Source organism: Salmo salar, chromosome 06, assembly GCF_965601325.2.
Source record: "Salmo salar chromosome 06, fSalSal1, whole genome shotgun sequence".
Lineage (NCBI taxonomy): Eukaryota > Metazoa > Chordata > Actinopteri > Salmoniformes > Salmonidae > Salmo > Salmo salar.
This window is the reverse complement of record NC_138296.1, coordinates 71,069,473-71,096,990: the sequence shown is the minus strand read 5'-3', so window position 1 is coordinate 71,096,990 and position 27,518 is coordinate 71,069,473. Positions and strand designations below refer to the sequence as shown.

General features: G+C 41.5%; 2 protein-coding genes across 2 annotated transcripts; one reads left to right on the top strand and one right to left on the bottom strand.

Moving 5' to 3' along the window:
* Positions 1-1,777: 1,777 nt before the first annotated feature.
* Positions 1,778-6,530, top strand: rsph9 (radial spoke head component 9). Its single transcript, XM_014205382.3, has 5 exons — positions 1,778-2,085; positions 2,283-2,451; positions 2,655-2,784; positions 3,116-3,262; positions 6,185-6,530. Exons 1-5 carry the CDS (start codon positions 1,859-1,861, stop codon positions 6,343-6,345), a joined length of 834 nt encoding a protein of 277 aa, XP_014060857.1. The 5' UTR covers positions 1,778-1,858; the 3' UTR covers positions 6,346-6,530.
* LOC106607900 (large ribosomal subunit protein mL66) lies at positions 3,615-17,532 on the bottom strand. Its single transcript, XM_014205383.2, has 6 exons — positions 17,347-17,532; positions 8,338-8,369; positions 7,942-8,046; positions 7,642-7,765; positions 7,484-7,550; positions 3,615-7,341 (listed from the first exon to the last, which is right to left on the bottom strand). Exons 1-6 carry the CDS (start codon positions 17,507-17,509, stop codon positions 7,197-7,199), a joined length of 636 nt encoding a protein of 211 aa, XP_014060858.1. The 5' UTR covers positions 17,510-17,532; the 3' UTR covers positions 3,615-7,196.
* Between the last annotated feature and the right edge of the window lie 9,986 nt (positions 17,533-27,518).

The following is a 27,518-nucleotide window of genomic DNA, read 5'->3' as shown; positions in this document are numbered from 1 at the left end:
CCAGCGAGGCGGTAGCATGTGATTCCGGCCTGCCAGGTCCTTTTGTTCGGCAATTACACCAAACGCACAGATCCCTGGAAACGGTAAGGTTCTGGTGGTCCGCGGAAGGCATGGGAACAGCCAGCCAGGAAAGAAGGGGAAGCGAACACAGAGCAGGATTTATGAGAACAGGGTTACCTACTTAGCCTTAACAACTGCTTCAGAGTCAGTTCTGTTGCTCGGCTTGTGATGGTAAAGGTTAGGAGAGATCTAGGGAGGGCTGAGCCTAAATCAGTATTGAAAGAAAGAATCAAGTGATTTAAGGGGGCATGTTCAGCAGGGATGAGAAGATGGCGTTCTTGTTTTTAAGAGAGACATTGTTTCAAACTAATCTCTGCTATCAGGGGCATGTACCCCTGCTACCTAAGAGGGCGCTGTTGTAGTACTGTTCCCACAGAGTTGCCAGATGTGTAGAACATTGACATTCACCAAGATAGAACAGTCTGAAGTTACAGTGCTGTAACATCCCACAGTGCTACAACTTCAAATGATTTGAGTGTTTATTTCCTCCCTCTATCATCCATCCCACATTCTTCATGTTTCCTGCTACTCCTGCTTTCTCTCCATACAGTATCTCTCTCTTCTCCTTCTTAATCCCCACTTTTCAACCCTATCCCCCTCTTCCCATCTTCTCCCTAATACCTCTCTTCCTCCTTTCTGTTACATCCTCTCTGCTCTCTTTCCGGTCCCAAATGAACCTCGTGAGATCTCAGACAGACTCAGGGGTGAGAGGATGAGAAGCTGTCTTGAGCTGGTAAGTTATGATGAGTTAGGGTCATAGGTGTGCTCTAACTCATGAAGGCCCTCTCAGCTCCTGTGCTGCTGTTATGGCTTGTGGATCTAAAGACATCTGTATAAGAAAGTGTGCCTTTGGCATTGAGAATTCCCCATCTCCCACTATAAAGTTACGATGGTGGGAAAATATGGCAATCCAATAATATATATAAAATACGGGCTATATACACACACTTATTTATGTACATGACATGAATCTTATATAAGTACTTAAGTACACAGATCGAGGGACATGAACCCATTGATGCACGCACACACATAAACACACACAGTAACATTAATGACCCCCTGTCCCATGTGCTCAAGATTCACAGTGGTATAATCTCAGTTCCTATATCCATATCCAGTTCCTATATCCTATCCTCCTTTGTGTCACGCTGTAGTTAGTGGGATGTGAGCATGCATTCTGCCAGCTGTGCACTGGATCTAACTTCTCTCTCTCTTTTTCTCAATTAAATTTAAGCACTTTATTGGCATGGGAAACATATATATACATTGCCAAAGCAAGTGAAATAGATAATAAACAAAAGGGAATTAAACAATAAAAAAATGCACAGTAAACATTACACTCACACATGTTCCAAAAGAATAAAGACATTTCACTTTTTCCTCTCTCACAGGTTTCTGGCTGTGACTTGAAGGAAAGGCCTTGGAAATCTCCCCCATTCTTTACTCTCAACACTGAAATATCTTAAGTAGCTAAGACTGTAAATTAGAAAAATATGAGATGAGGATAGGTAGCCTAACAGACAAGTACGTGGCAGATTGTTGCTGAATTAGAGCCAAGTGTTGAAAATCAGATTGAGAATTCAACTAATTCAATCTCTAGCTAATTTGTGCAGCTCAACTGATTTGTAGACTGGGAGCAATCCGCAGTTGCTATGACTACACGTAACTAAGGAGATTTGTTGACATTGGCAACCGGACGTTCTTGGCAGCTGTCCCCACGTAACCTAGTTACCAAACATTTAGCCTTTTTATATAAAAGTATTTACTTTTCATTGAGACACGCTTTATATATGCAATGGACTCCAACACGTTATACTACTCCTTGGACCTCGTTTCTGGTAGCGGTTTAACTTTGAGCAGTGAGCAAAAAGCTGCCCTGCAGACTTCCCTGGTCATTCTGAAGAGGAACAACAAATTCAATCGTGTCCTGTTTTGGGGCAAGATTCTGGGCATAAAGGGTGACTATTTCATTGCACAGGGGGTTTCAGAGGATGAGATGACGGATAAAAAGAGCCTTTACAGGTAAGAGGTGCAAAGGAAATAGTTTTAGAGCCTGTAGTCTATTTTACTACAGGCATATTATTATAGCTAGCTTGCATTTTGTTGTCACTTGTGGCTTTGGAGTTGTGAACCATTCTCCTATTCAAGATGTTCTCTCTCTCTCTATGTGTGTATGTGTGCCCTCTTGCACATGTGTTTGTGTCCTTTCCCTACTCCAGTTTCAACTGTGTGGACTGGCACTTGCTTCCCCCTGCCACTGAGGCAATGCTAGCGGAAGTGTCTGCTGCAGCAAAGGGTCGCTTCGTGGGAGACCCCTCACATGAGTATGAGCACACCGAGATACGGCGGCAAGGGGAGGGGGACGAGGCTGTGGAGGAGGAAATCATGGTGGGGACAAGTGTGACGAATTATATTGCGTAACGTTGAGCTAATGGTGTTTTGCTTATTAATAAGTGTCAGTGATTAATGTACAGTGACTAGATTCATATGCCCGTCGTGACTGTGTGTGGTATTATTGCAGAAGAGTGATGACTAGTTTGTTTGGGTGTTGTGACAGATGTTTGGTAATGGTTGTTTGGCTTGTGTTGCAGATTAAGGTGAAAGAGGAGAAGAGGCTGGCCTCCACTGTCCACACCATTGATAAGGAGGTGTCTGTGGTCCCACGCGGTGCCTTCATCAAGAGTCCCCATGGCCTGGTGCAGACCAACTGCAGCTTTGAGGGTAAAGCTACTTTTCAAAGTTATTCATGAAATGGATGGCTCCACGTAGAGTGTGGTGGTTCCCAGTTGAGAATGTGGTCTGACTGTGGAGAGATGGGACACAGCTGTGTGTGTTACTGGCACGAGAGGTTGATTCAGCGGTGTAGTTTTTAGCTCAGAGTGTGTTGGAAGTTGGAACCAGAATCCAGACCATCATTTATCTCACACTGCACATTGTGCATCTATAGTGTACACACATGTTTTAGTGTGTTTTCTTTTTCATACACAGACAGAATCATATTATACTATCAGTTTCTGAGTGAGTGAATGTGTGTGTTCTGTCTATTCTGTAGGTCTGTCCTCATTGGAGGCGGGTAAACTCAGCTACTTCCTGCACTTCACTGAGCCGCAGAAACTGAAGAAGAAATCCATCCTGGAGATGGCTAACCTCAACCCCTCCATCGACTTCCTGGATCCTTTGAGTGAGGATATACCCAAAGGTAACAGTAAAAAGGCCCTCTAACATCCATCTGAATTGCCTTAGAGGCACCAAATCCAACAACTTTAAAGGACTTCTGGAGATCATTTCACATTATAGGTGCCAAAAAAATGAATGCAGATTTACCTAACTTGTGGAGATTGAAGGGAACTCCAGGGTAAGCCATCCCCGATGGGTATTTGTTCACTCAGGTTCCCTTTATCTAATATTAGGTCTTGGTTGAAGATCTGATAACATTCAGTATCAAAAATATGCAAAAGTAGAGAAAATACTTTTTCACAGCACTGTATTTATAAGAGGGGCACCATCCAAAGTATGTATGCATACAGTACCAGTCAAAAGTTGACACCTACTCATTCAAGGGTTTTTCTTTAATTTTACTATTTTATACATTGTAGAATAATAGTGAAGACATCAAAACTATGAAATAACACATATGGAATCATGTAGTAAGCAAAAAAGTGTTAAAACAAATCAAAATATATTTTATATTTGAGATTCTTCAAATAGCCACCCTTTGCCTTGATGACAGCTTTACACAGTCTTGGCATTCTCTCAACCAGCTTCATGAGGTAGTTGCCTGGAATGCATTTCAATTAACAGGTGTGCCTTATTAAAAGTACATTTTTGGAATTTCTTTATTTCTGAATGCATTTGAGCCAATAAGTTGTGTTGTGGTATACAGAAGATAGCCTTATTTGGTAAAATATCAAGTCCATATTATGTCAAGAGCAGCTCAAATAAGCAAAGAGAAATGACAGTCCATCATTACTTTAAGACATGAAGGTCAGTCAATCTGGAAAATTTCAAGAACTTTCTTCAAGTGCAGTTGCAAAAACCATCGAGCGCTATGATGAAACTGGCTCTCATGAGGACCGCCACAGGAAAGGAAGACAGAGTTACTTACCTCTGCTGCAGAGGATAAGTTCACTAGTTAACTGCACCACAGATCGCAGCCCAAATGAATGCTTCAGAGTTCAAATAACAGACACATCTCAACATCAACTGTTCAGAGGAGACTGTGTGAATCAGGCCTTCATGGTAGAATTGCTGCAAAGAAACCACCACCAAAGGACACCAATAAGAAGAGACATTAGATCGGTGGAAATCTGTCCTTTGGTCTGATAAGTCCAAATTTGAGATTTTTGGTTCCAGCTGCCACATCTTTGTGAGACACAGAGCATAAGGTACACTTAATCAGCAAGGCTGCCACAGCATTCTGCAGTGATACGCCATCCCATCTGGTTTGCACTTAGTGGGACTATCATTTGTTTTTCAATATGACAATGACCCAAAACACACCTCCAGGCTGTGTAAGGGCTATTTGACTAAGAAGGAGAGTGATGGTGCTGCATCAGATGACCTGGCCTCCACAATCACCCGACCTCAACCCAATTGAGATGGTTTGGGATGAGTTGGACCACAGAGTGAAAGAAAAGCAGCCAACAAGTGCTCAGCATATGGAAACTCCTTCAAGACTGTTGGAAAATCATTCCTCATGAAGCTGGTTGAGAGAATGCCAAGATTTTGCACAATTGTCTTATGGCTTAATTTTTTTTTTTTTTACCCATTTCCTCCCCTTCATCTACACCGATTTAAGTGGATTTAATAAGTGACAACAATAACGGATCATAGATTTCCCCTGGTCAGTCTGTCAGTTTATATCTGGATGATGTCAAACTGTAGTTTGTCTAAACAGACATGTATCACAATTTGTTTGTGGTGTGGGTGCTGTGGAAAAGTGATAGAGGCTCTGGACACACAGCAGTATCTGTCTAAAACATCACAGCTGTTCATTTCAAAGGGATGAGCATCTCTGGTGTGTGAATGTGTGTGCCTGTGCGTGCAGCGTTCCCAAACCAGCTTACATTACACAGCTGTCCCAGTGACAGCATCACCCTCACTGAGAACTTAACGGCCAGGCCTCAAGCCTTTGCTGAAGGGAGCGAGAGACCTAGACTAAAGACAGTTTAAGGACAAAATGATGGATCTCCACCGAAAGTGCTTTCCTCTGGTATCTCTGCGTGAAGCTACCCCTCACCACAGCGATCCTCCAGACTTGCCTGGGAGTATGTGGCAACAGTTGCTGTTATCGACTTCTGATTTATGCCAATACCCCTTCCATGCCTGTTCTCCCATTGGGTTCCTCCCTATGCCATGTGTGAGTTTGAAACCACCAGTGTGTTTCAGTGAGAAGTAGACTTATCTGGACACCATCACTGAACAGCTTCTCAAATCACATCAATCTGGCAGGAGTGTCTTTGGGTCATGGAAAATGAATCTCTCCCCATAGACAAAGAGCATTGTGAAACACCTCCCAATAGACCCCATTTCTGGAATCTCTGTTTCTAGATATCTCTTGCAAAAGGTTTCAATTAATTTCCCACCCCATAGCATTGTGAAACTGAAATATGAGAGAAAAACAGTATCAGAACAATTGACACAATTTACTGGAATCGCTGTTCCTAGATAGCTCTGGCACAAGGTTTCATTCTCATGTTTAATGCTTTGATAATTGGGAGGTTCCAGATTAATGAATGATTTCCAAGAAGTCCTGGACCCTCCTGATTAATGGTGCAGTGAATCTGCGGTGAGAGAATTCTGCTAGGCTCCCATTCAGCATGAACAGTGTTCTCTGGCTATGGGTGACGGCCATGAGCAGACAGCTGCTCCGCCAGGCCACCCTGATATGTAGTCAGGGAAAGGACTTACTAAACCCTTCTAAATGATTGAGCTATCAGCCAACTGTTACCTTTTTTGCTGTGTAGACTTCTTTACATAGGGAAGAGTGGAGTCAGTTAATGAGGGAGTAATGTGAGACCTTTACATGGTCTCTGCTTATGAAAGGTCAAGGACGAGCGGCAGTTTTTGTGTTAATCTTCATAACCCATATACTTGTGTGTGTGTGTGTGTGTGTGTGTAGGGTCGTGGAGCTTGCAGTTTGAGCGTGGCAGCACAGTGTGTGTGATCCGTAGCCTGCTGTGGCTGGGCCTGATCTCCTTCCACGTACCTATGACCCCCCAGCACGGATACATCTACATGGGCGACGGACTGAAGAACCTGGACCTGCCCTTCATGCTTTAAAGAGCCAGTGAGATCCAGAGCTGGAGAGCGAACACCTGCCACTTATCTAAACTGAGAATCATCACCATCATCATCATCAACCTCTCATCTGAGCAAGCAGTGTTTCATCCCCACCCAAAACAGTTCTATTTATGCAAGAGATGTTTCTTTCCTGTTATTTAAAGTAAATAAACAAACTAAAATCATTCATTGTTTGTGATTTACCTCCACATGCACTTGGTTCATTTGTCAATAGGCCCAGTAAATGCTTACTTCCACACTCATGCAAACACATGGTGGAGGGAGAAAAAGCAGACCCATTTTATTTGCACATCTGGGTTGTCTTGAAGTACACCATGTCAACATCCCACCTACACTGTTGATGTAACACTGACCCAATTGATCTTACAGCAAGGGCTCTATTCAATCTGTATTTCTGAAGCGTTACAGATTCCGCAATAGAAATGTAAAGGTAATGCCCTATTGAGCCGACATATGCAGCGTTACCGTGAATGCAGTCTCTCGTAAAGCGGGAACATTGACATTTTAAAGGCAATCAAGCTGTAAAGCTGAACTGCCGCGATGCGGATTGAATAGAGCTCTAAATGTGGAGTTTAATAGTTTTGTTTCAGGGCATCTTCAAAAAGGTCAAATGACAGAATGGGTTTCCAATGGGCAATGTCCACCAATAGACAAATAGGCTGGACAAATACAGATGCTCCCCCAGCTTTTCCAATGGCTAGTTCTCAAAGTCAATGGAGTTCCAAATGGGCCAGGAGTACTACAAGGAAGGATGTCCAATAGAACTGTTGTACCCCATCTCTGTCCCGCCCACACTAACTCCTGCTGTGAGTTGACATGCCCCCAGGTCATCAATGTTTCAGGTAGAGGATTTTCTTGCCGTACTGTACGTTGTTTCTGAGAGCTGGGTGGCCGACAGAGATGCGGTTTTTACACCACTTCAGCCCCGTCCTATAGATGGGCTTCACTGAATCAATGGACCAGCGAGTCAGATATCTGTGATGCAACAACACAGGTGTGAGTTAGTCAGAGAGAGGATGCACAAGAGTTAGTTGAAAGGTAATGTAATGAGAGGTCTAACAAGAAACAATACAGGTGTGAGAGGGTAGATACTGATGGGGTTAAACACACTCGTTACCTGTTGAGCTGTGGCCTCTTTGGGATGTGTCCTTCTGGTAGTGTTGGTTTGTGATCTGGGAGCAGACCTGGAGTAGAAAAGAGAGTACTTTTACCACTTTGAAGAGAATACATTTCACAATAGTTGTGTATCCATGGCAGACACACACAGCATCGTACCTGCTCTGTGAGCCATCTGCACACAGATGGCGATCTTGCGGTGCTCCTGGGCACAGAGACCAGTGACTCTACGAGGCAGCATTCCTCCATCAGACCTGATGAACTGACTGAGCAACAGGACATCCTAACAAACACAGGGAATTACTCTACATCTGAGCTCATAGAACAGGCACACAGACATACAATGCATGAGACATGGCAGATGCGAGTGTGGACCAGCACTGTTCATCTCACTCTGGTATTCCGGCAAAACAGTCGAGAGGCAGTAAGTATGCAGTCAGGTATCATTGAAACACTTACTGTGTAGTTGTATTTGTTCTGCAGGTTCCATCGATAGATGGGGCACTGGGCTGTGGCGTTGGGTGGCTGTGGTCCACTTGGGGTATCCTCAGTTGTTCCCTCAATCTGAGAAAATAATGCAATGCTGGTCAATTAATAAATAAGCACCGCACTAATACTTCCATCAATCAACTGTAAATGTCACATTTACTAGCCATCTAGATAAGTGTTCATACTTAACAATGGTATAGAGCTCGTCTTATATTTTATATCCTGAAGTGTGTGGATACCGTATTGACTAGTATTAACTCAAATGCAGTAATCCACAACATAGCTAAAGTAAGAGAAAAGTAACCCATCGCCACCCACAAACAGTGTACAATAATGAACCAACAGGTTAGCAAGCTTGTCACTTACTATTGTTGTTTTGCCTTCTTTCTTTTCTACGACTATAAACACAAACAACATAGTCATTGTCAAAGTTAGTATAGCTTCAATCCAGGACAGTCAAGCAGTGTTTCATAACAAACCGGTGTTGTGCCGAAAAGCTCCCGCCCCCTGTCGTTTTTCCTATTATGGCTTTCCCTACATTTAAAAAATATATATGTTTTAGTTAAGGATGTTAATACAGTAGTAAAATAATAATAACAATAATAAATCAAATTTGTACTCAGGGCGAAAAATAAAGTTCAAATATGTAAGTCAACATGAGTGCGGAGGAAAGGGGGCGAACTAGATCCCAACTACCTCGGCCATAAACGATTCGAGGTCTCGAAGGGAAAAGCGCAGACTTGGAAGATGACAAGGGGGTTATCTTCCCTAAAATAAGCACGGAACACCATAGGCCTCATATAGAGGAGACTCGTCAGAACCCTCATAAAGATACAGTCAGCAGCCTCCAGAACCACCACACCAGCAGGTTTAATTAATATATATATATCTATATCACCTTTATTTAACCAGGTAAGCTAGTTGAGAACAAGTTCTCATTTACAACTGCGACCTGGCCAAGATAAAGCAAAGCAGTGCGACACAAACAACACAGAGTTACACATGGTATAAACAAGCGTACAGTCAATAATACAATAGAAAAAAATAAAGTCTATATACAGTGTGTGCAAATGGCGTGAGGAGGTAAGACAATAAATAGGCCATAGTAGCGAAGTAATTACAATTTAGCAGATTAACACTGGAGTGATAGATGAGCAGATGATGGTGTGTAAGTAGTGATACTGGTGTGCAAAAGAGCAGAAAAGTAAATAAAAACAATATGGGGATGAGGTAGGTAGATTGGGTGGGCTATTTACAGATGGACTATGTACAGCTGCAGCGATCGGTTAGCTGCTCAGATAGCTGATGTTTAAAGTTAGTGAGGGAAATGTAAGTCTCCAGCTTCAGCAATTTTTGCAATTCGTTCCAGTCACTGGCAGCAGAGAACTGGAAGGAAAGGAGGCCAAATAGGTGCTGGCTTTGGGGATGACCAGTGAGATACCTGCTGGAGCGCGTGCTATGGGTGGGTGTTGTTATCGTGACCAGTGAGCTGAGGTAAGGCGGACCTTTACCTAGCATAGATTTATAGATGACCTGGAGCCAGTGGGTCTGGCGACGAATATGTAGCGAGGGCCAGCCGACTAGAGCATACAGGTCACAGTGGTGGGTGGTATAAGGGGCTTTGGTAACAAAATGGATGGCACTGTGATGACTGCATCCAGTTTGCTGAGTAGAGTATTGGAAGCTATTGTGTAGATGACATCGTCGAAGTCGAGGATCGGTAGGATAGTCAGGTTTACTAGGGTAAGTTTGGCGGCGTGAGTGAAGGAGGTTTTGTTGCGAAATAGAAAGCCGATGCTAGATTTAATTTTGGATTGGAGATGTTTGATATGAGCCTGGAAGGAGAGTTTACAGTCCAGCCAGACACCTAGGTATTTGTAGTTGTGTAGCCTCAACAACCACCACACCAGCGGCCTCCACCTCCACCACACCAGCAGGTGCAGCCTCCACACCAGCAGCAGCTACTGATATAAACAAATGTATGTAATCTTGTCAGGTTGATCCATTTGTATATCTCAGTACACTTACAAGTACATTTTTCCAGGTGTTGCAGAGGCTTGGGGAGGAAAATATGTATATGTGCTGTTGTCTAGAATCGGCCCATATAAACATTTTTTTACCATCAGGATCAACAGAACTGGTCCAAATATGGAGTTGGAAAGTGAAGTGAGACTGTGTTGCACATACAGTATATGTAAACACTGTATTTGTGTGATTAATCTGTGTATTTATGAGGAAAACCTAAATTGTTGTTTTTCCATGTAACAGATTTACCTTCATTGTCTTTTTTTCTGTCAGACCATCAATGCCTACATGTTCCATCTGGTGCGGAATTTTAAAAGTCAAAATGACTGGCATTTGGGGGAGCAAGAAATCAAAACTTAAGGTTGGTTGGATTATTCTCATAATATTATGTTATATTTGACAGATTTTGAACTCTAGCAACTATCCTTGCTCTTTTAAATTTCAGATTGATCCAATGATGTACAAGTACATTATTGGCATCCTCATTGAACACAACCACTGGACTGTGACGGTAAGAGCTGCTAAGGCAGTACTAAGAAATACATACATAATACACATGTGAACACATACACGTGTATAATGTGTGAATGTAATGTGTGCGTCTCTGTTTAAACTTGAAAGGTTATACTGCCATCCCAGAAGAGGGCTCTGTTCCTCAACCCAATAAGGCAGTACTAAGAAATACATACATAACACAGAATATACATGTGAACACATACACATGTGTAAAATGTGTATGTGCCATGTGTGTAATATGTGTGTCTGTCTGTCTAAACTTGAAAGATTATGCTGCCATCCCAGAAGAGGGCTCTGTTCTTCAATCCAATGGGGGAAAGTGCCAGAAAGATAAAAAGATGCCAGGGGGTGACAAGGTAAAAACTGCTTTTAATATTCCTTTTACAATGGAATCAATAAAGTCTGAAATGCTATACTGTTATTAATCTCTATATTGTAATTAATAAAGTGTTTCAAAATGCTGTACTTTTATTAACATACATGTTCAGATCATTCCTGAGAGAGAAGGGGTGTAATATCTACAGATGGGCATGTGGTACCCTTCCTCACCCATGCCAACAAGATGTTACTTCTTGTGGGTCTTTGCCTTGAAAGTAAGTATTAGAGGTCGACCGATTAACGGAATGGCCGATTAATTAGGGCCGATTTCAAGTTTTCATAACAATCGGAAATCGGTATTTTTGGATGCCGATTTGGCCGTTTAAAAAAAAAAAAATTTACACACCTTTATTTAACTAGGCAAGTTAGTTAAGAACACATTATTTTCAATGACGGCCTAGGAACGGTGGGTTAACCTATTGAGGACAGACGGTCCGCTAGCGGAACCCCTAGCCAACAGCATCGCACGGCGCGAAATACAAAACCAACTAAAATACCACAATTACATTTTCTCAAACAATCAACTATTTTACACCATTTTAAAGATAAGACTCTCATTAATCTAACCACATTGTCCGATTTCAAAAAGGCTTTACAGCGAAAGCAAAACATTAGATTATGTCAGGAGAGTACCCAGCCAAAAAAATAATCACACAGCCATTTTCAAAGCAAGCATATATGTCACAAAAACCCAAACCACAGCTAAATGCAGCACTTACCTTTGATGATCTTCATCAGATGACACTCCTAGGACATTATGTTATACAATACATGCATGTTTTGTTCAATCAAGTTCATATTTATATCAAAAACCAGCTTTTTACATTAGCATGTGACGTTCAGAACTAGCATACCCACCGAAAACTTCCGGTGAATTTACTAAATTACTCATGATAAACGTTCACAAAATACATAATTATTTTAAGAATTATTGCTTTAGAGAGCATATGGAAGCCTTAGAAAATATCACGTTACAGCACAGATGCTGTATTTTCGATAGAGATGCAACAGAAGGACAACAAATTGTCAGACAGGGCACTTCCTGTATGGAATCTTCTCAGGTTTTGGCCTGCCATATGAGTTCTGTTATACTCACAGACACCATTCAAACAGTTTTAGAAACTTTAGAGAGTGTTTTCTATCCAAATCTACTAATTATATGCATATTCTAGTTTCTGGGCAGGAGTAGTAACCAGATTAAATCGGGTACGTTTTTTATCCGGCCGTGAAAATACTGCCCCCTATCCCAAAGAAGTTAACTGCCTTGTTCAGGGGCAGAACGACAGATTTTTACCTTGTCAGCTCGGGGATTCAACCTTGCAACCTTACGGTTAACTAGTCCAACGCTCTAACCACCTGCTTTACATTGCACTCCACGAGGAGCCTGCCTGTTATGCGAATGCAGTAAGAAGCCAAGGTAAGTTGCTAGCTAACATTAAACGTATCTTATAAAATACAATCAATCATAATCACTAGTTAACACATGGTTGATGATATTACTAGTTTATCTAGCCTGTCCTGTGTTGCATATAATCACTTAGGTACACGTTGCTCCAACGTGTACCTAACCATAAACATCAATACACAAGTATATATTTTTAAACCTGCATATTTAGTTAATATTGCCTGCTAACAAGATTTTATTTTAACTAGGAAAAATGTGTCACTTCTCTTGCAACAGAGTCAGGGTATATGCAGCAGTTTGGGCCGCCTGGCTCGCTGCGAACTGTGAAGACTATTTCTTCCTAACAAAGACAGCCGACTTCGCCAAACGGGGGATTTAACAAAAGCGCATTTGCGAAAAAAGCACAATTGTTTCACGACTGTACCTAACCATAAACATCAATGCCTTTCTTAAAATCAATACACAGAAGTATATATTTTTAAACCTGCATATTTAGCTAAAAGAAATCCAGGTTAGCAGGCAATATTAACCAGGTGAAATTGTGTCACTTCTCTTACGTTCATTGCACGCAGAGTCAGGGTATATGCAACAGTTTGGGCCGCCTGGCTCGTTGCTAACTAATTTGCCAGAATTTTACGTAATTATGACATAACATTGAAGGTTGTGCAATGTAACAGGAATATTTAGACTTAGGGATGCCACCCGTTAGATAGAATACAGAACGGTTCCGTATTTCACTGAAAGGAAAAACATTTTGTTTTCGAGATGATAGTTTCCGGATTCGACCATATTAATGACCTAAGGCTCGTATTTCTGTGTGTTTATTATATTATAATTAAGTCTATGATTTGATAGAGCAGTCTGACTGAGCGGTGGTAGGCAGCAGCAGGCTCGTAAGCAATCATTCAAATAGCACTTTCGTGCGTTTTGCCAGCAGCTCTTCGCTGTACTTCAAGCATTGCGCTGTTTATGACTTCAAGCCTATCAACTCCCAAGATTAGGCTGGTGTAACCGATGTGAAATGGCTAGCTAGTTAGTGGGGTGTGCGCTAATAGCGTTTCAAACATCACTCGCTCTGAGACTTGGAGTAGTTGTTCCCCTTGCTCTGCAAGGGTAACGCTGCTTCGAGGGTGGTGGTTGTTGTCGATGTGTTCCTGGTTCGAGCCCAGGTAGGAGTGAGGAGAGGGACGGAAGCTATACTGTTACACTGGCAATACTAAAGTGCCTATAAGAACATACAATAGTCAAAGGTATATGAAATACAAATCGTATAGAGAGAAATAGTCCTATAATAACTACAACCTAAAACTTCTTACCTGGGAATATTGAAGACTCATGTTAAAAGGAACCACCAGCTTTCATATGTTCTCATGTTCTGAGCAAGGAACTTAAACGTTAGCTTTCTTACATGGCACATATTTCACTTTTACTTTCTCCAACACTTTGTTTTTGCATTATTTAAACCAAATTGAACATGTTTCATTATTTATTTGAGGCTAAATTGATTTTATTGATGTATTATATTAAGTTAAAATAAGTGTTCATTCAGTATTGTTGTAATTGTCATTTATTACAAAGAAAAAAAAAAAAAGGCAAAAATCGGCCGATTAATCGGTATCGGCTTTTTTGGTCCTCCAATAATCGGCATTTTGGCAAGTTGGTTAGGACATCTACTTTATGCATGACACAAGTAATTTTTCCAACAATTGTTTACAGACAGATTATTTCACTGTATCATAATTCCAGTGGGTCAGATGTTTACATACACTAAGCTGACTGTGCCTTTAAACAGCTTGGAAAATTACAGAACATGTCATGGCTTTAGAAGCTTCTGATTGACTCAAATGATGTCAGTTAGCCTATTGGAGGTGTACCTGTGGATGTATTTCAAGACCTCAGAAAAAAATTATATTTGTAGACCTCCACAAGTCTGGTTCATCCCTGGGAGCAATTTCCAAACGCCTGAAGGTACCACGTTCATCTGTACAAACAATAGTACGCAAGTATAAACACCATGGGACCACGCAGCCTTCATACTGCTCAGGAAGGAGACGCGTTCTGTCTCCTAGAGATGAACGTACTTTGGTGCAAAAAGTGCAAATCAATTCCAGAACAACAGCAAAGGACCTTGAGAAGATGCTAGAGGAAACGGGTACAAAAGCATCTATATCCACAGTAAAACGAGTCCTATATCGACATAACCTGAAAGGCCGCTCAGCAAGGAAGAAGCCACTGCTCCAAATCCTCCATAAAAAAAGCCAGACTATGGTTTGTAACTGCCCCTATGGACAAAGATCGTACTTTTTGGAGAAATGTCCTCTGGTCTGATGAAACAAAAATAGCACTGTTTGGCCATAATGACCATCGTTATGTTTGGAGGGAAAAGGGGGAGGCTTGCAAGCCGAAGAACACCATCCCAACCGTGAAGCACGTGGGTGGCAGCATTATGTTGTGGGGGTGCTTTGCTGCAGGAGGGACTGGTGCACTTCACAAAATAGATGGCAACATGAGGCAGGAAAATTATATGGATATATTGAAGCAACATCTCAAGACATCAGTCAGGAAGTTAAAGCTTGCTCGCAAACGGGTCTTCCAAATGGACAATGACCCCAAGCATACTTGCAAAGTTGTGGCAAAATGGCTCAAGGACAACAAAGTCAAGGTATGGGGAGTGGCCATCACAAAGCCCTGACCTCAAGCCTATAGAAAATTTGTGGGCAGAGCTAAAAAAGCATGTGCGAGCGAGGCGGCCTACAATCCTGACTCAGTTACACCAGCTCTGTCAGGACGAATGGGAAGCTTGTGGAAGGCTACCCAAAACATTTGACCCAAGTTAAACAATTTAAAGACAATGCCAATGAAATACTAATTGAGTGTATGTAAACTTCTGACCCACTGGGAATGTGATGAAAGAAATAAAAGCTGAAATAAAATCACTCTCTACTATTATTCTGACATTTGACATTCTTAAAATAAAGTGGTGATCCTAACTGACCTAAAACAGGGAATATTTACTAGGATTAAAATGTCAGGAATTGTGAAAAACTGAGTTTAAATGTATTTGGCTAAGGTATATGTAAACTTCTGACTTCAACTGTAATAACTAATGCACAATTAACCTGTAAGTAATGCACAATTAACCTACTAAAAGTATACTGACGAAAAGGCAAAACAGAACTGTCAAATTATATTATAGCTGTGTCGTTGTATACTTGCAAATTATAGTCTTAAGTGTAACGATTTTGTTGGGAAAAACTGAAATGCACATCACATTTTTTCCCAGTTTGCTGAATGTGTTCTGAAGGAGGAGTCGATTGTCTTTTCAAATACAGTCAAAGACGTTAACATCATGAGAGAAGAAATAGCAGTCACTCTTCTCCAAAACACTGGTATGTTCAATTTCTAATTTAATTGTAGATTAAAAAAATATTTATATGGATCTTTAAAGGCTATCTTTGATCCAACTTTGACAAGATGGCCACTAAAACACATGTATTTAAATAACTGTGTTACAAGAAACCTATATTATTCCCTTGTTCCCTGTTTGCTCTGAAAAAATAAATGTATATAGACTACTTGACATTATGTTTTGCTAGATGACCTGAGCCAACTGTGCCACTTCTGTGGGAGGTGGACAATAATGTGGAAAACACTAATTGGGTAATTGCTTGTTCACTTCTAAAGACACATTTTTACAGGTACGAATTTGTATAAGCAGTAATATTTCTAGAGGTAGTATTATCCACTTTGTCTGATAATGAAATAATTGTAATTCAAGAAAATGTATTTAATGTTTTAAATATATTAAACATTTTCATCATGAATTTCAGATTGGTTGTGACCGCTGCCCACAATGGTTCCACCATTCCTGTATGAAAACCATCCCATCCTTGGAGGATTATGTCTACGCTGCCTGCCAGGACAAGGTTAGGCTTGAGTTCCAGGCAACAGTATCACCAGGAAAACTTTCCATAAAAAGTGGACTAAATGTCAAATTTCTTTATGTTATTTGTCTTTTTATATTTGATTTGTCATTTTATATCTTGTTATGCAAAGTTTAAAATTTGTATTTCCTATTTAAATGTTTGTTAACTTTGTTTTGTTTTTGTGTGATAAATATATTTGTGTATTTTCTAAAACATTAGAAAAGGTTTCTAAAATAAAATGTTTGTTTCTTTATACTCTAATTTTGCTTTCTGTGGCACACACTATTGGTCAACATGAGCTACCAAAATGATTATGAAGTGTGCCAGGCCTTGCAGTCCCAAAATAGAGGGGGGGGGGGGGGGGGGGGGGGGTAGTCTTGCCGAAATCCCCCTCCTCTTCTAATTCCTTAATTTTGTAGTTAGAGTCAAGTACTTTCTGTGGCACACATCAGAGTCAAATACTTTTTATAGAACAAAGGATAGGCAACATCAGGATAGGCACCCGAAATGAATAATTAATGTATGTGTGTTATATTAAAACAGAGGGAGTAAAATGTATGCAAGCAATAAACATTACAGAACAACTACTAGTCAAAGAAGACATGGGGAGAGATGGCGAATATTGGCAAAGAGATTTATTTCTAGACTAATACACTTGAAACAAATAGCCAAACCGACAACTGCAGACATTACTAGTGCCTCCCCGCGATCAAACCGACATAAAAAAATCTAATGAAACGCAGTCTAACATGAACAGAAATCTCAACTAGCAAACAAGTCGCAGCAATGAAGAATTGAGTGTGTGCGTTCAAGCATGTCACAGCGATGAAGAATTGAGTGCGTATGCGTTCAGCGAAGGGGGGATTCTGGCAGGGGGGAGCTTTTCGGCACAACACCGGCAAGCTAGTTTAGATGATGTACTGCTAGTTCATGCAACATTGTCGTTCAAATGATCGAACTTATTATCAACGACCACAATTATGATTTTAACCTTTGATGCCTTAAATAATCATTATCGAAGGGCAAAGCTTACTAAATGGATGCGCTATTTTAGCTAGCTACAATTTCCAACGCCAGCAGAGTGAACTGTCATATGGCTACAACAAGCTTCATCAAGAAACTCACCGTGTCGAATTCCTCTGCTTTGAATATTTCCAAAAACCGACAGCTGAGGGCAACTTGTTATCCTCTGAAAGGCACTCATATTGCTGCTGCTGCTGCTACTGGCCACACATTTAAACCCAGAAAGAGAGGTCCATATGTACCCCAGCACACTGCGCGCTGCCATCTTGGAATGGTGACCTTTTTCTTCTTCTCTGCTATAATGGCGTTTGCAGAAATGCAACGTGCATGCCGCCACCTACTGTACGAGTAGTGAACAGGAAGGAAACAAAATGCGAAAAGCCCTGACGAAAGAGGATTGCAGTCAGAGTGCAGTATAACTGCAGTATGCGGCAAATACTGCGTCGAAAATAACACCGTTTTTTTTTTATTACAGTAATTTTGCAATGTAACTGGAATTAGAGTGCAGTATAACCGCAGTTATGCAATTACTGCATCCAAAAAACTACAATCGACTGCAGTTACTTCATTTTTACTTCACTTTCAAAACTGCAATCTTTTTTTGTAAGGGAATGGAAAATAGATCAATCAAAAACCTATCCCATTCCTTCAGTCACATTCCATTCAAGATAACATCCCACAGGCTCAAGGGCCTAGGAGGGGCAAACATCTTCTGACAGTATTCCCTGCAGTGTTTCAGCTGTTACCCATCGAGCACATTTGGTTCTTTGGAAGTTGTGGGAACATATGTTTTTGGTTTCACATTGGTTGTGGAAACGAAGCCATACTTTTCCTGACCGGTAACACTGAACATGTTTTAAACATTCGGAGAACACAAGTGAAAATGTTGCCTGTTCTGGTAATGTTTATTTTTAGTTTGCAGGGATGTTCTTAAAACGTTTTACTCTGGTTCCTTGAAAGCTTTCCTGGGAGGTTCCCAGAATGTAGTAAAAAAATTACATTAAATAGAACCACATGGGAACTTGTGTGGAATGTTCTGTGGAAATACTGAAATTACCACAGACAAACATTGTTTCTTAACGTTCTTGGAACAATTTGAGAGCATAACTTTAAATAGAACCATACATTTATTTATTTTCATTTAACCTTTATTTAACAGTTAACCTTCCCTGTAGCTCAGTTGGTAGAGCATGGTGTTTGCAACGCCAGGGTTGTGGGTTCGATTCCCACGGGGGGCCAGTACAAAAAAAAAAAAAAAAAAAAGAAATGTATGAAATGTATGCATTCACTACTGTAAGTCGCTCTGGATAAGAGCGTCTGCTAAAAGACTAAAATGTAAATGTAGTTAAGACATTGTTTTTTACAATGACATCCTGGCAAAAGGCTTCCTGTGGGACGGGGGATGGGATAAAAAAATAATATATATAGGACAAAACACACATCACGACAAGAGACACCACAACACTACATAAAGAGAGACCCTTGACAACAACATAGCATGGCAGCAACACATGACAACACAGCATGGTAGCAACAACACATGACAACAACAACATGGTAGCAACACATCACAGCAGCACAACATGGTAGCAGCACAAGACATGGTACAAACATTATTTGGCACAGACAACAGCACAAAGACAAGAAGGTATAGACAACAGCAGCCACAACTGGCAGTAAGAGTGTCCATGGTTGAATCTTTGAATGAAGAGATGGAGATAAAACTGTCCAGTTTGAGCGAACTGAAAAGAGGAGCGACCCAGGGATGTGAGCTTTCGGGACCTTTAACAGAATGTGACTGGCAGAACGGGTGTTGTATGTGAAGGATGAGGGCTGCAGTAGGTATCTCAGATAGGGGGGAGTGAGACCTAAGAGGGTTTTATAAATAAGCATCAACCAGTGGGTCTTGCGACAGGTATACAGAGATGACCAGTTAACAGAGGAGTATTGAGTGCAGTGATGTGTCCTATTAGGAGCATTGGTGGCAAATCTGATGGCCAAATGGTAAAGAGCATCTAGCCGCTCGAGAGCACCCTTACCTGCCGATCTATACATTACGTCTCCGTAGTCTAGCATGGTTAGAATGGTCATCTGAATCAGGGTTAGTTTGGTAGCTGGGGTGAAAGAGGAGCGATTACAATAGAGGAAACCTAGTCTATATTTAACCTTAGCCTGCAGTTTTGATATGTGCTGAGAGAAGGACAGTGTACCATCTAGCCATACTCCCAAGTACTTGTATGAGGGGACTACCTCAAGCTCTAAACCCTCAGAGGTAGTAATCACACTGGTGGGGAAAGGGACATTCTTCTTACTAAACCACATGACCATTGTTTTGGAAGTTTTCAGAACAAGGTTAAGGGCAGAGACACTAAGAAAGCTTTGTTGTAGAGCGTTTAACACAAAATCTGGGGAGAGGCCAGAGACACCAATAATCCTTAGCTGGCCCACAAGAATGGTATGGTCTACCATATCAAAAGCTTTTGCCAAATAAAAATAGCAGCACAACATTTCTCAGAATCAAGGGCAATGGGGACATCATTGAGGACCTTTAAGGTTGCAGTGACACATCCATAACCTGAGCGGAAACCAGATTGCATACCAGAGCGAATACTATAGACATCAATAAAGCCAGTTAGTTGATTATTGACAGGTTTTTCCAACACTTTTGATAAACATGGCAAAATAGAAATAGGCCTAATAACAGTTAGGATCAGCCTGATCTCCCCCTTTAAATAAAGGCTGCCTTCCAAGCAATGGGAAAGACAGGTTAAAAAGGTCAGAGATAGGCTTGGCGATGATAGGTGCTGCAACCTTAAAGAAGAAAGGATCTAAACCATCTGACTCAGATTATCTTTTGGGGTGAAGTTTAAGGAGCTCCTTTAGCACCTCAGACTCAGTGACTGCCTGCAGGAAGAAACTTTGTAGCAGTCATGGGAAAAAGATGGAGGAGCATCAGGGCTAGTAGCATTAGAAGGGGTGGGAGATGAGGAAATGTTGGAAGGGCAATGAGGCATGGCTGAGTCAAATAGGACTCGGGACTTAATGGTGGTGATTAAAAAGTGAACCTGTAAGAAACGTTATGCTGACGTACTGAAATTTCCACAGAATAACATTGATTTCTTAGCATTCTCTGAACTATCTGAAAACATTCCCAAAGCCAAACCAGTTGTAGAATATTCCTAGAACATTACCAAAATTGAAAGTAATGAAATACCAAGAAAATATATATATTTTTTATCTAGTTCATTAAATGTGCTCAGAATAATCCAAAGCCAAGCAACTATCCTGCACCATTCCCAGAAAGTTGTGGGAAGGTAGTATGAAAAATACAGTAACCATAGAACAACCACGCTCTCACCAAGCTCTAAAAAAATTTGATTCTCAGAACATTATGTGCTAGCTGATTATTATGTGCTAGCTCGTTGCCTCTAATTGAAGGTCCTATTTAGTAGGGGTGTTTATTCCAAGGGTTTTGTGGGTAGTTGTTCCGTGTATAGCTGTGAGCCTTACAGGACTGTTTTTCGTTGTTGTTTTGGTTTCCATCTAATAAAAGAAGATGAGTATTCATATCCCCGCTGCGTTTTGGTCCACTTCTTACGATGCATCTGACAGAATTGATTCATGTTTAGATGGAGTATTTGGCTGTTTTGGCTGCCAGTCAGTTTACTTTTGAGCATAGCATATAAGAGTTGTGTAATCAATCTTGTCTGTACGCGAGTAAAATAACTACTAACGGTATGTCTTTATGAAGACACATTTATTGATAGCTGGACGTTGCTTCACTTTACAAGCCACATGAGAGAGAGAGAGAGAGAGAGATGCTTTCCTAATGAACCCTTACATTCCCACAGGCCCTCATTAGCATATGGCCAAACAGGATGAAATATGCACATAACACCACATCCCCCCCCCCCTTTTAAGAGAACAAATGGTACACTGCCTTTGTCTCAACAGACCTCAAGGGATTATTCTGCCCTTATGTCGGTAGGTCTGTTCCTGCCTAGTTCTTCTGGAACATTTCAACATAGTCATGAACATAAAATATTTTCTGTAACTTTAACAAAAAATCCATCTATCATTTCTTTTAACAAAAATCTACCCCACAGGTAAGTTCGAACTGTAACAACTTGACTGCTGTTTTGTGTATTTATATTTTTGGAGCTCAGTCTTCTGTTCTTGTTTGCTCTGACCCTTAAGTCCAGTCTTTGAGGTTTAACTATTGCTCGCCCGGACCTTGTTCTGGGTGTAGCAGGTACATCCAGGATTACCTTGGGTGTTGGTTGTTCTGGCAATGAGGTGTGTCGGAGTGGTGAAGACACGTGAATCTTCTCCTGCCTAGTGTTGTTCTCAGGTCCATCCATAGGGATGAGGTGATGGAACTTCCGTGTGGAACTTCCACCATATAGGATCATGTTGCTACATGTTCCCTCAGCACTGTTCCTGTGACTTTTGAGTCAGTCATCAACACCTGTTTTCCAGGTGGGAGTCTGCTGACGTCACTGACTCCGTGACACTTGTTGAAACATTGCTGATCCGCACTCCTCTCCTTTTCCTTTGAGCTGACCGCAGCTGTATTTGGGAATGATGGGTCTAGCAGCGATGGGAGTGTTGGCACTGTGGTACGAAGCTGTCGTCCCATCAGCAGTTGTGCCAGGCTGAAGCCATTCTAGAGGGGAGTTGACCGATAGGCCCGCAATGTAAGGTAAGAGTCCGCTACTTTCTTGAGGTTCTTCACTGTCTGAACGTGGCCTTCCGCCTCTGTTGCTTTGCGGGAACTTTGGACTGCTGGTGACATGGCACAATCCATACTCTGCAGCAAGGTCAGAAAGAGGTATGTAAGGGCAAAATTAGTATGAGCATTAATTTAAGGTTTATATAAATGATAGATGTGTACAATCCCTTTACTCTGGTTGTGTAAGTTGTTGGATTCGCATAAACTCTGTACTCTGAAACTTACATAGCCAGAACGAGGTGTCTCTGTCCCAAACAAGGTGTCTCTGAACCTCTGTTCTAAGAACAAACAGTTCTCAGTACTCGCATGAGACAGTTGTGGTGGATTAAGGAAATGTAACAAGGTTGGGCTATATAAGGCAAGCCCCAACTCATTACCATTGGGCTCTCAACGAGTCACCTACGGGTGGGTCGTTGACCAGCTCCATTATTGCAATAATTAATCGATATCAAATAAAGATAGACTGTCATTTATTCAAACAATCAATCTCACTTGATTAGATTTTCCATGACAGGTCTTCCAGAGAACTGAGGCCCATTGTCTGTAACCAGGACCTCAGGTACCCCATGGCGGGAAAAGATGAACTACAACGTCCGCAGACTTTGTTAGTGACAGGTTTGCCTTTTTCCATATACCTTGAGAAGTATATGCTTTTCAAAGTGAACAAGTCCGCTCCCAGTCTTTGCCAGGGCCTCTCAGGAAGTTGTGATGGTATGACTGGTTCTGTGTGGTTTGTGCACTCTTTAATGCATGTCTTGCAGTTAAGCACAAGTTCATTCAGTTTCTGGCTGAGTCCAGGCCAGCACACAGCCTGTTGTGCGCGTTCTCTGCACTTGACCACAACTTTATGGCCCTTGTGCAGCTTAGTGAGGATATCATTTCATAAGGCTGATGGAATGGCAGGCCTTGTTCCTTTCCACAGAAGACTGTTGTGCACTGTGAGAAAAGCGTGTTCTGGCCAGTACAGTTTCAGTGGTCCTTCACATCTTGAACTCAGACCATCCTTCCTGACACATTGTTATGACTTTTGAGCACACACTGTCAGCTTTGAGTTGCTCTCTCAGATTGCCCATGTAGGAAACATTTGCTGGAAGCTGTTCCATGATGGCTCCTTTTCTGCAGCAGTAGCTTTGGCTTTGACTGACACACGTGACAACGTGTTTGTAGTCCACAGACTCTTTTCAGGGACATGAGCAATTGTGTAGGAGTATCTCATGAGTGTCATCCTGAAGCGTTGGATACGTGGGGGAAGGTTGTCCAAGGGTTGGTTCCCCAGAGGCTCAGGAGCGGTTTGTGACCAGTTTCCAGCTGAAAGTGTTGACCAATGAGAAAGTCTCAGAATATTTTACATGCCCATGTCAGCCCCAGAGCTTATTATTCCACTTGAGTTTCTCTGCTTGGTCGGTGTGAGAGACCGGGAAGTGTAGGCAATGGGTTTCCATTCCTTACTCTTCTTCTGCAGCAGCAGTCCTCCGAGTCCGTAGGAAGACACATCGGCTGACACCTTGATCTCTTTGTTTGGGTCGTACAGGGCTAACATGGGTGTGGATGTCAGATCCTGCTTCAGCTCTTTGAAGGCTCTACCCTTTTTTTCTTTGAGAGTAGGTCTCAGAGGTTTGTCCTTTTCTGATAATTGAGGGATGAACTTTCCCAGTTGGTTCACCAGTCCTAGAAAACTCTGCAGCTCACTGACATTGGATGGCTCTGCCATCTCCTTGACATCCTCTGTCTTAGTCGGGTCAAGCTGTACTCCTTTGTCCAAGATAATGTCGCCCAAGAACTTCATTTCCTCCTTTGACCAGTCACATTTGTCCATGTTCAGAGTTAAGCCGGCTTTTTCCATCTTCTGCAATGCGGCATGCTCCTCCTGTGTTTGGCCCCAGACCAACACATCACCCATGTGACAGACCACACCTTCCAGGACTTCCGTGACCTCTGTCACCATTCTGTTCTGGAAGTGTTCAGGTGCTGAAAACATGCCAAAAAGAAGAACGGTTGAAGTAGTAACGTCCGAAAGGTGTGATGAAGGTTGTTAGCTTAACCGACTCCTTGGCTAGTGGGATCTGCCAGAAGCCCATGTTCGTATCTCTACACACTCACTCATTGAGACTGGTGTAATAGACACATATCCGTACGTCCCCATTCTTCTTTGGGACAACCACTATGCCGGCGCACCAGTCCGTGGGCTCCCCCACTCTGGTGACAACCTTGAACCCTTGCATGTGCTCTAGCTCTTTCTTGACTTTTGGCAGCAATGTCAGAGGAATCCATTGTGGAGTGAGTAGGGCTCTGCGCTGGGTTTCAGCTTGGTTGTTGTGCTGTGCCAAAACTAGCTCAAGCTTTGTGATAGCTGGTCTGCCTAGTAAAGGTGGGTGTAGATCTCTGATGACATCATACACGTCCTCCAGTGTCTCTTTTTCTCCCTTTAGTAGAACCACACTTGCGACGCCCATCACGCCCAACAGCGCTCTTCCTGGTGCTAGCAGAGGTTTTGTAGGTTTTTGCCGAGCTGGCTTGCTGGTTCCTGCAAAAATGTGACTGAACAAATTGTCTGGGATAACAGTCACATCGGCAACAGTGTCTATTTTGTTTTTCACATTTCTGTCCATCACTTGCATGTCAGTCATCTCCCCCTGTTATTGTTCCTAGGAAAATGCTATCATCCTCTTCTTGAACCTCATTTATGGCTCTTGATGACGTACACACACGTTGGTAATGTCTCTTTTTCCCACAGGAGTTGCACACTGCTCTTAGATGTGCAGTTGCACAGTTGCGATGCTTTGACTGTTTTTTGTCATTATCATTTCTATGGCTATCTTTCTCATGCTGGAATGTCTATTTCCACTGGCTGCCTTTCTGCATAACTATATCCACTGAGCATGCCTCTTTTGTTCTTACTGTGTCACCTCGCAGGCAACTTTGCTGCTTTTTCACTTCTTCAGTTTGCCTTGCCATCTCAATGGCTCTCTCTAGCATGAGATGTTTATCTACGTAGGGCTATTGCAAGAAACTACACAGGAAACATTTTCAGTTAATATCCATTATTGCTTTTTTGGACTGTTTGAAATGTGAATTATTTGCACCAGACAAGGACATTTCCAGGCATAGAGCCGACATGGAAATTAATAATATTGAAAGTATTTAGAAAATTCCCCCCCCAAAAAATCCCTTCTAAAATTCCCCTAAAAGTACACTTTAGGCTCAAATAATGCAACAAAATACATTTTCTTCAACTGGAAAAATGTGTTTTCCTTGCCAGACAAGGAATGTTCCGACTTTCAAGAATCTCTTAGCAAATTTTCTGCTATTCAACGCCTTGCGGAGGCTGCGGGGGTATGTGCTATGCCAGTGCTCTAGGACCGTTGAAGACAGATGCAGAAAGATACACATATGTACGCTGCACTATCAAACGAAGCACAACACTGGAAATCTATTCACATCCACATCAACTAGTCCAGGCATCGTTCTTTGACGAACACAGTAGGTTGTAAATTGAATTCAATATAAGAAAACAGAGAGAGCGCCTGCCAATTCCTTAACGTAGCCATTGGCTGTATTGTACAGCCAACACATGAAGGAACTGGCAGTCTCTTGCTCTCCTCTCTCTGTTTTCTTCTATTGAATTATATGTAGTCTAATATTTAAACACTTAGCTAAGTGGGCAGGGAGGAACACTTGACATGCACTAATTCGAAATATGTAGTTATAAGGTATTATATAAGCCAATGGTCATCTATTAGGCATTTATTCAGTGATTTCTCCTTTGTCTTATATATTATTCATTCACAACCAGGATAGTAAAACTTTATTTTAAGTGTCCGTCATACAATTTATAAATTGCCTTATAAATGTTTTATGTTCACCATTTATTAATCATTACTCCCACATTAATAAACCATTTAGTAATCATTAGTAAAGTATATTTGCAGTCCCCAATCTAAAGTGAGTGCTGTCTATACTTTATAAATACTTTAGAAACGTTTTGATTGACCAGTGTAATTTCTCACAAAAAGATGGGCATGCCATTGGTAGACATTCCTGCAGTACCTGATTAAAGAACAAGCACACAGAACAGGATTTTTAAGGAAATATACATGTGAATAACCAGCTTACAAACATTTACAAATGTGGGAGTAATGACTAATAAATGGGGAGAAAACGGTTTGTAAAAGCCTTGTAAAAACAAACACATTTTACTGCACCTAACTGGTCTATTTGATTTATTTTATGAATGCCTTATAAATGGTTTATTATGGATCCTTAAAATAAAGTGCCAGCACAGGCAGTGTGGTCCCGTGGTCTTCTGAGAGAGCCACACACACTGACACATGTACAGGCAGTTTATTGCTATTTTGGCTGTATATTACATAGACCAGTTAGGTGCAGTGTAATGTGTTGTTTTACAAGGCTTTTACAAACCATTTGCTCACCATTTATTAATCAAATTCCACAAATTAACTTTTAACAAGGCACACCTGTTAATTGAAATGCATTCCAGGTGACTACCTCATGAAGGTGGTTGAGAGAATGCCAAGATTGTGCAAAGCTGTCATCAAGGCAATGGGTGGCTGTTTAAAGAATCTCAAATGTAAAATATATTTTGATTGGTTTAACACTTTTTAGCTTACTACGTGATTCCATATGTTATTCCATAGTTTTGATGTCTTCACTATTATTCTATAACGTAGAAAATAGTAAAAACCCTTGAATGAGTAGGTATTCCAAAACTTTTGACCGGTATTGTATTTAATATTAATTAAACCTTAGGATGGGGGGGGGGGGGGGGGGGGGGCATGAATGACAGCCAGGCATTCAGCAGTAATCTTTCTTCTTTATCTAATAAATGTGCTTATTCATTCACAACTAGGATGTAGCACAGGCAGTGTGGTCCCCTGGTCTTCTGGTACCAGTACTGTGGGAAGATGCAAGGCTTAGCATAGACAACTCAGAGGTGAGTGCATGTAGATAGGAAGAAAACAGAGCGTCACATTTATATGGAGACTTGATTACACACAGGTGGATTCTATTTATCATCATTAGTCATTTAGGTCAACATTGGATCATTCAGAGATCCTCACTGAACTTCTGGAGAGAGTTTGCTGCACTGAAAGTAAAGGGGCTGAATAATTTTGCACGGCCAATTTTTCAGTTTTTTATTTGTTAAAAAAGTTTGAAATATCCAATAAATTTCGTTCCACTTCATAATTGTGTCCCACTTGTTGTTGATTCTTCACAAAACATTACAGTTTTATATCTTTATGTTTGAAGCCTGAAATGTGACAAAAGGTCGAAAAGTTCAAGGGGGCCGAATACTTTCGCAAGGCACTGTATATGTGCTTTCTTGAGCAGGGGGACCTTGCGGGCGCTGCAGGATTTCAGTCCTTCACGGCGTAGTGTGTTACCAATTGTTTTCTTGGTGACTATGGTCCCAGCTGCCTTGAGATCATAGACAAGATCCTCCCGTGTAGTTCTGGGCTGATTCCTCACCGTTCTCATGATTATTGCAACTCCACGAGGTGAGATCTTGCATGGAGCCCCAGGC